The 9,449-nt window shown below is 49.3% G+C and overlaps 1 protein-coding gene across 4 annotated transcripts in view; it reads left to right on the top strand.

Moving 5' to 3' along the window:
• Positions 1-9,449, top strand: part of PPARD (peroxisome proliferator activated receptor delta) — an 84,551-nt gene that overhangs the window by 64,189 nt on the left and 10,913 nt on the right. For all 4 annotated transcript variants that reach the window (XM_032253511.1, XM_032253510.1, XM_032253512.1 and 1 more), the window contains one exon: positions 3,428-3,658. In XM_032253511.1, the coding sequence (XP_032109402.1) occupies positions 3,529-3,658 (130 nt within the window). In that variant the 5' untranslated portion in view covers positions 3,428-3,528. The remainder of the gene's footprint in view (positions 1-3,427; positions 3,659-9,449) is intronic.

The raw sequence follows: 9,449 nt of genomic DNA on the forward strand, positions 1-9,449 counted from the left end.
TGTGTTCTCATTGCCTCATCCCACTCACCCTGGGCTCCACTGCCACTGTGCCGTGGTTCTCAGGAGTCCCACCGTCGGACCGTTGTCACTAGCACTGCTCATTCTCTTGGGACTCACCCCTTCTGAAGCCTCCCGTGGCCCCTTCTCACCCTTCCCTGCCTCCTCCATCTCTAGGCTTTCGATCTTGTGGAGCATAAAGAATCAGTTTCTGGTACTTATTATTTGGATAATGGCTAGATATTTTTTTTAAAGCTGACTAATGCCACTGCAGTCACAAACTGCTCTTGGTGATTGCCGAGTCCTTTTTCCAGTATTGTGGCCAACCTCCACCCCAGAATTGTACTCTCCTTTTTAGCTAGTGTCTCTGTGTCTCCTATTTTTAATTAGGATTGTGTTAGGTTGCATGCAACAGAAATCTGGTAATCAGTGCCTGGTAAAACGAGTTTGATATTTTTCACCTAACAAGCAGTCTGGAGGTCGCCATTGCAGCGCACGTCCAGCAGCTTCTAGAGGCCACAGTGGCCGGATGCTTTTAGACTTTCCACCCACCTCCTACCCTGTCTTCTGCTGCTCCAAAGGCAGCTGCTACACCTCTAGGCATAGTATTCCTGTTCCAGGCAGGAAGATGGAAAGGGCAGAAGTTTGTTTCTATTAGGAAGTAATAGCTTTTTCAGAAGCTCCTCCTGGTATATTTCTGTTCACATATTGCTGGTCAGAATTATGCCAGTGAACACTGTAGCTGCAAGAGAGCTTGGGAAATTGAGTGTTTAGGTAGGCACATCGCTGATCCAGAGAAGACTGAGACTTATAAGGAGAATGGAGCTGGGGAGACGTGGGAGTGGCTGTCCCAGCTGCCACTTGGAGAAAGCCACAGGGCCAGCAGAACAGTACCTATGAACATTTCCTGTGCTCTGGGTCTGGTGCTTCCCAAGTTTAACACCCAGGGGCAAGTGGTCAGGGACTGATCCTCGAGGAACTGACGTATGTTAAACAAACTCCCAGGTCCCTACAATGCAGTGTAAATGAGTAGAGTCTGCAGGGGAGAAACTGCCACTAGTGGAGGCGAGACAAGTGGGCAGCCATTGCTCAGCTCGGGTGGGTGCCAGAGGCATGCAGGTGCCCAGTGGCCAGGTTTGCCCAATTTTCAAGAGAAGCCAGAAAACCAAATTTTTAAAAGTTTTTAAAATTCTAACTCTATTTTGAAAAAAGTTTGGTGTTACAGAAAAGTTGCAGAGATTGTACAGAGTCCCCACCTATCCTTTACCCAGCTAAGATTAAATCTTACATTAAGGAATACTGGTATAATACTATTAACCAAACTCAGTGTGCTGTTCAGACCTTACCAGTTTTTCCGCTGCTGCCCACTTTCTGCTGCGGGATCTCGTCCAGGATCCCACATTCATTTAGTTGTATCTCTGTGGTCTGCTCCTGTCTGAGAGGCTTTCTCAGTCACAAAGCTAGAGGTTTACATGACCCTCTCCAAGTTTTCCCACTCTACTGTAATAATTTGGAAATTCTACATCAGCATCTTGAGACATCTTTTGAAAAATAAAGGGACTTGAGCTGATTGAATGTTGATCGTTCCCGGTCATCTTCACATTATTATTTTGTTTTGCCTTCTCATTTTATTATAATTAAAATTATTTTTAAGCCAGGCACAGTGGCTCATGCCTATAATTCCAACACCTTGATAAGCCAAGGTGGGCAGATTGCTTGAGCCCAGGACTTCAAAGCCAGCCTGGGCAACATGGGGAAACCCCATCTCTACAAAAAATACATAAATGAGCTGGGTTTGGTGGTGCACACCTGTAGTCCCAGCCACTCAGGTGGCTGAGCTGGGAGAATCGCTTGAGCACAGGAGATAAAGGCTGCAGTGAGCCATGATTGCGCCGCTGCACTCCAGCCTAGACGACGGAGTGAGACACTCTCAAACAACAACAGAAACACCGGAAACAGTGAGAGGGTTTTTTTGTTGTTTTATTTTGGGTTCAGGCTACACATGCAGATTTGTTATATGGGTGAACTTATGTCACAGGATTTGTTATACAGATTATTTCGTCACCCAGGTACTAAGCCTAGTACCCAATAGTTATTTTTTCTGCTCCTCTCCTCCTCCCAGCCTCAACCCTCAAGGAGGCCCCAAGGTTATTGTTAAGTCCAAGGAGGGAAGGCCTGGGGGATATGATTGGGTACTGTTAAGATGTTTTGAGAGGGAATGATTTACTACCAGTTGGAATGCTTTGCTGTGAAGAAGTGAGTGGTTCTCAATCTTGGCTGCACATTACAATCACCAGGAGAATTAAAAAATAAGAACCCCAGTGTCCAAGCTTCTCCCCAAACCAATCAAAGGAGAATCTCTGGGGATGTTACCAGACATCTGTCTTTTTAAATATTCCCCAATGATTCCAGTGTACAGCCAAGCTGGCAGGCCTAGAGCAGGGAGAGAGGGCAGAAGGAATCTCAGATCACTCCAGCTTCTGGCTCAGATGAGTGGGTAGACAGGCAGGTGGGTCACTAAAGTAAGGATTACTAGAGGATCAATGGGTTTGGGGGAAATGATGGGTTCTGCTTGGATAAGTTAAGTTTGAGCTGTGGGTAAGATATCCAAGAGGCGAGGTCCCGCAGATGCTTAACATCTTCCTAAAGCAGATCTTCTCTTCCTTCCACAAGGTCTGGTGCAGACATTTCCCTGCTGGGAGACTCTCCACAGTACCTCTCTTATCATCTTTGACTGTGGCATTTGTGGACAATGTTTTACTTGCTAAGGGTTGGAACTGTCTCCTCCTGGGTGATGTGGCCATGGTGTCACCACCCAGTAAGGCGTCACCTTGGAAAGACTCCAGGACGGAGCACATCTTCCTTTGTCTGATGTCTCTGCTATTGAGGGTCTAGTTGCAGATCCGCTGTCGACATGATCCGAGAATAGCAGTGCTTTATGTCTTTTTTCCACACCCAACTGCTGAAAAGATGGGGCTTACTCCTTCAGGAACAATCGCTCAGGACAGCCATGATTCTTGGGCCTGAGTGCGGGTGGGGACAGGGTGGGGGCTGGGAGGCATGATGCGTATCTGTATCTCCAGGTGGGCTGGAGAGTTGGGAAAAGCCCCTCAAGTCATTCCAGTGTGCTTCCTGGAGATTCAGAACAGGAGGCAGGGAAGGGTGGCACAGTGGTATGTCACCTCTCTGATTTATGAAGCCTGCTCCAAACCCCACAAACCTACCACAAGAGCCAGGTGGGAAGGGTGGGAGGGCAAGTAACTTGTGATACAAGGAGCAGAGACCATGGGATAGCACTACAGGTACTGGGGAAGGAGCAGGAGCAGAACAACCCCTTCCATGACAGCAGCCCCCAAGCGTGCCCCACGCCCACCACCCTTTCCCTTGTCACTGCCCCCCCTGACCTCTTCCTGTCTTCTCCTCTGCCCAGGCTGATGGGAACCACCCTGTAGAGGTCCATCTGCGTTCAGACCCAGACGATGCCAGAGCTATGACCGGGCCTGCAGGCGTGGCACCGAGGGGAGATCAGCCATGGAGCAGCCACAGGAGGAAGCCCCTGAGGTCCGGGAAGAGGAGGAGAAAGAGGAAGTGGCAGAGGCAGAAGGAGCCCCAGAGCTCAATGGGGGACCACAGCATCCACTTCCTTCCAGCAGCTACACAGGTGAGGAGAGGACTGGCAGGGGACACAGGGCAGAGGAGGCACAGCCCAGTGCGGTGGGGATCCTGGCCCTCTGCGAACGCCATCATGTGGGGTGTAGAGTAGCAGAGTGCTGAAGGAATGGAGCCAGAAGCCTGGGTTCATGCCCAGTGCGTGGGGATCTGCTCTGCCACTCACCAGCAGTGGGGCCTGGAGCAAGCTGCACCACATCCTTCTGTAAAACAGGCCAGGGGATGGTAGGTGATGTGGATATGGGCTCTTGTGAGAATTAAATGAGTGGGCATTTGTAGCACATGTCATCATCATCGTTAGTACTCCCACCACTGTTACCACAAGGACCAATCTGGGACCAATCTCCACTAACAGCACACCAGAACAATCAGCTGTACCTGGGATTGTTATGATCAGTCAACACACAGTCCAATTGGTCTGGCACTGATTACACACATCATCATTGAGCTGCATCGTAATTACATAACAACGCTAAGCCATTAATATAAATAGCTCAAGTAATATTACTTTTATGCAGCCAAACAGTTGTAGCTTCTCCTGTCTCACTTTATTTATTTATCTATTGGTTCCCCTTTACTTATCAGCAGTGTAGACAGTTTTCTCCGGTACCCTGTACTATTCTGTCCTCTTCATCATCATCATGTTATATTCACCTTCAAAGGCACCCAGAATTCATGCAGCCCCTGGCTTTCCCTGCTGCTATTCCCCCTGCCTTTTATGTATTTGTTTATTTATTTTTTTAAGAGACAGGGTTTCACCATGTTGGCCAAGCTGGTCTCGAACTCCTAGCCTCAAGTGATCCACCCACCTCGGCCTCCCAAAGTGCTGGGATTACAGGCATGAGCCACTGCACCCAGCCCCCACTGCTTTTTAGTTTTAGTTTTTGGGTTTTTTTGTTTGTTTGTTTGTTTGTTTGTTTGTTTTTGAGACAAAGTCTCCTTCTGTTCCTTAGACTAGAGTGCAGTGGTGCAATCTCAGCTCACTGCAACCTCTGCCTCCTGGGTTCAAGCAATTCTCCTGCCTCAGCCTCCTGAGTAGCTGGGACTATAGGCACACGCCCCCATAACCAGCTAATTTTTGTATTTTTTAGTAGAGATTGTGTTTCTCCATGTTGGCCAGGTTGTTCTCGAACCCCTGGGCTCAAATGATCTACCGGCCTCAGCCTCCCAAAGTTCCGAGATTACAGGCATGAGCCACCGCACGTGGCCTGATCCCCCTGCTTCTTGCCTTCCCTCTTCATGTCTCTCCTTACCTGAGTGCTACAGCTCATCCTCATACCTTCCTTCAGAGGGAACTCAGGGTCATGAGGATGTAGTGCCGGGAGTAGACACCCTGCACTTGCTGCTGCTTTCAGCTGCAGGAGATCCTAGCCACAGGTGGTGACTCAGGCAGAGGAGCAAGCCAGCCCCACAGGGATGGGCTGTGGACCCTCCTTCGGCATGGAGCAGAAGGAGGCAGTTGGTGTTCAAGCTAAGGCAGGGTGGAGGCTGTGGAGTTAGCGCAGGCTCTCGTTTGGGTTTGCAGCTAAGATGGGTCTGAATCCTTGAGCCACACCTCCTTGAACCTGCAAAACAAATCTCGGAATTTTGCAGAAGTTCTGGGTGGAGGGAGTGTAGAGCCATCATTCAGTCCTGCTGATCCCACCCAGGATCACCTGGGAGTGACCAAAGTAGGCTTAATGTGATTCTAGGGCCAAAGTGAAGGTGTCCCCCCTTCCTCGAGTGACCAACTTCCTGTCTATTGGCTGGTAACTGGGATGGCTTTGGAGACACAGCCTGTCTCAGAAGAGGGGAATGGCTAACCAGGAGTGATAATTCACCCAGTGCTAGTAGCACATACTATTCTAAATCTGAGGAAGGTGGAGAGGGTTAGAAAGCAAAGAGAAGACAGTGGGGACCAAGAACGTGTGTGGGATGTTGTGAGGATGCGAGAGATAATTGGAAGAGAAGAGGTGGCCCAGGGTTTGTGGCTGCACTGCCCGCCGTGGCCCACATCCCCACATCTGAGCCCAGGCAGATGGAAGTTCCCTGCAGAGCAGTGTTCTGTCCTGGAGTTTCCTACATATCCTTTGTTGGGCTGACCAGGGCTGTTTCCCAAGTAGCATCACTGTTCCCATGCAGGCCAGGTGAGGTGCCTGGGAGCAGGGGCAGGGTGAGACAGGCAGGGCAGTGACCTCTCAGGCAGCTTTGCTGTGGGATTTAGGGCACAGCGGGGAGGTGTCCAGAGCAGTTTGCCTCACCAGTCACACAGTACTATGTATGAGGTGGTGTTTAGTAGATTCTGTTTATCAACAAGTGGATGAAGTGGAGGTAGAAAGACTTCCTTGTTCAGTCATGGAAACAGAAGAGAAGGCTACTTAATATAATCACCATGTATTAAAGCTGTAGGGTATGAAAAGTTCCCAAAATTCTACAAGAAATCTGGGTGTACCCAAGTTTGAAAAAAAATATTCTACAAGACGAGCAAGCTAGCAGGAAAATCAAAACAGGTAACAATGGGACGAATACAAATGGCCTGAAAATCCAACAGGTTTTTCAGTCTAACCAACTCAAAGAAAGCACCTTAAGTTATGATGCTGTTTCACTTGTCAGATGGGTGGGGAGGACTTGGCCCTCCCACTGCCAGGGCTGAAAGGGTAGTGTGGGCCAGCACTTCTTAGTGTGCGTTTCTTTTCTTTTTTCTTTTTTTTTTTTTTGAGACAGAGTCTGGCCCTGTCGCCCAGACTGGAGTGCAGTGGCACACGATCTCAGCTCACTGCAACCTCTGCCTCCTGGGTTCAAGCAATTCTGACTCAGCCTCCTGAGTAGCTGGGATTACAGGCGTGCACCACCGCACCCAGCTAATTTTTGTACCTTCAGTAGAGAGAGGGTTTCACTGTGTTGGCCAGGCTAGTCACAAACTCCTGACCTCAGGTGATCCGCCTGCCTCAGCCTCCCAAAGTGCTGGGATTACAGGCGTGAGCCACCGCGCCCAGCCAAGTGTGTGCTTCTTTTACCCTGCATTCCCGCTTCTAGGAACGTGTCCTGTGTAAGTACTTGCTCAGCATGCACAGAGATTTCCACACCAGCTTATTTACTGTAGCACTGCTCATAAGAGCAAAAATAGGAACGTGCCCATCTGTGGGGAATCGGTTATGTAAACTGTGGCAGAGCCATATGGTGGAATACTCTGGTGTCATTGAAAAGGATAAAGCTGGTCTGTATGTATTAATTAAGTTCCTGACAAGTTGGGGATTCCATTGTTTAAATCCTTATGTTTCATAGAAGGCACCAGAAGAGTCTATATCGAAGGACTTGGGGGTTAGGATCGTGGTTAAGGAGGCTCTATCATAAGATGCTGCACACCCTTCTGTATTTTTCTCAGCAAGCCTGCACTACTTTCATAATTTAAAAGGCAACTGTACTTTTTTTAAGGTTAAAATTAACTGTTTAAAAAGAGGGTGATGATCTGGCAGGTGAGAGGCCCTGGAGACGGAGCCTCATTGTGTGTCGGGGGCAGAAGGGCTTTGAGATCAGAGACCAGAGCAGGAATCCCGGGTCTGTCACTATGAGCTGTAGGCCTCACCAGTGCCATCACTTCTCCAAGTCGCATTCTCTTCGCCTTTACAGGCTGTGTCCTACCCACCCTGAGGGCCGGCCAGGTGAGAGTCAATGGGGGTATCTGACACATCGCAGGTCTCAGCACCTGCTGGTTGTCTGCCCCACCTCTATGAGTTATTACTTTGGTTTCAGGAGCCCCCTGAGGAACCCATAAGGACAGGGCACAGCTTTGACCCCTGAAACAGCAGGAAGGCTCCACAGTCACGCCTGACCTCCTCAGCAGTTCAGCACTGACTGTGCAGATACTGAGCTCAACACCTGCCAGGTACCTCCTCCTCACCCTTCCCCCAGCCAGACAGGACAGGCCTCCCCATCAACAAGGAAACTGAGGTAGCCAGAAACCCACTTGCCAGGGTCCCCTGGGTATGTAGGAGTACGAACAGCTAGAGCCAGGGCTCACACCCCATTCCCATTCTCATCACTGCCAATTCGGTGATATCCATCCCAATCACACTTGAGAAAGAAAGAGGAAGATAGAGTGTCCTTCCTCCTGGCCTCAGCACCTCCTCATATGGCAAGCACTTGGTGGGCATCAGGTTGGGCCCAGCACTGTGCCCAGGGCTGGCCATACAGTGGTGGACAAAGCTGAGTGCCTGTCCCAAGAAGCCCACAGTTTAGGCAAACAGGTCAACAGAAGTAAAGAGGCTGCTCAGTAATCCAGCCCCAAATCCCTGCAGAATTTGGCCTGACTTCAGAAGCTGCTGGGTGCCTGTTTGCCTGTGAGCTCTGCCAGCAAAGTAAACAGACCGTTCGGGCGCCTTCTGGCTGTCTTCACCACCATGACAACAGCATACTTCCAGCAATGGAGACCAGATATGCAGGAGAGCTCTCAGCCACAAATGATGTGAATAAAGTCAATAGTGTCTATTTGCTGAACTTGTAATCAAAGATGGTGAAACTGATACTTTACTCTCCAGGTGAGAGGGCTAGTGTTTACACTGAGTCCAAACATTTGGATAATGATATAGTGCCTCCTCAGCAGTGACTGTCTTGTTGTTTATCATAATAATGTTAATTGGTTAGTGGTCATGAACATATAGATATGCATAGTAGTGGAATGCTGAGATTAAGAGCTTAGCTGCATAGTTCTAGGTTATAATTCTTGCTCTGCCACTGTATTAGTGAGGGTTCTCCAGAGAAGTAGAACCTGCGTGTGTGTGTGTGTGTGTGTGTGTGTGTGTGTTTTGAAAAAGAGAGATGTGTTTTCAGGAATTGGCTCACACAGTTGTGGGGGTGGCAAGTCCAGATTTTGCAAGGCAGGCAGGCTGGAGAGCTGGGAAAGCTGATGAGGCAGCCCAAGTCTGGAGGCAGAGTTTCCGCTTCCACCGTCGGGCCACAGTAGCCACTCAGTCTTTTTATCTCAAGGCCTTCAGTTGTTGGATGAGGCCCACTTACATTATGGAGAGTAATCTGCTTTATTCAAAGTCTTCTGATCTAAATGTTAATTGCATCTTAAAAAATACCTTCTGGTTGGGCACAGTGGCTCATGCCTATAATCTCAGCACTTTGGGAGGCAGAGGCAGGCAGATCACCTGAGATTGGGAGTTTGAGACCAGCCTGACCAACGTGGAGAAACCCCGTCTCTACTGAAAATAAAAAATAAGCCAAGCAAGGTGGCACATGCTTGTAATCCCAGCTACTCGGGAGGGTGAGGCAGGAGAATCGCTTGAACCTGGGAGGCAGAGGTTGCGGTGAGCCGAGATCTTGCTATTGCACTCCAGCCTGGGCAACAAGAGTGAAACTACACCTTCTTAGCAACATTGTTTGGTCAAACAGCTGGGCACCATGGCCTAATCAAGTTGATACACAAAACCAACATAGCCGCTGTTAGCAAGTTACTTAATTAAGCTTCAGAGACTCTCGCCTATAAAGTGGGAGTAAGAAGACCAGCTTGGCCGGGCGCGGTGGCTCAAGCCTGTAATCCCAGCACTTTGGGAGGCCGAGGCGGGTGGATCACGAGGTCAAGAGATCGAGACCATCCTGGTCAACATGGTGAAACCCCGTCTCTACTAAAAATACAAAAAATCAGCTGGGCATGGTGGCACGTGCCTGTAATCCCAGCTACTCAGGAGGCTGAGGCAGGAGAATTGCCTGAACCCAGGAGGCGGAGGTTGCGGTGAGCCGAGATCGCGCCATTGCACTCCAGCCTGGGTAACAAGAGCAAAACTCCATCTCAAAAAAAA

The sequence above is a fragment of the Sapajus apella genome, unplaced genomic scaffold, assembly GCF_009761245.1.
Source record: "Sapajus apella isolate SASKATOON/1434 unplaced genomic scaffold, GSC_monkey_1.0 scaffold83, whole genome shotgun sequence".
In the NCBI taxonomy this organism is placed as follows: Eukaryota; Metazoa; Chordata; class Mammalia; order Primates; family Cebidae; genus Sapajus; species Sapajus apella.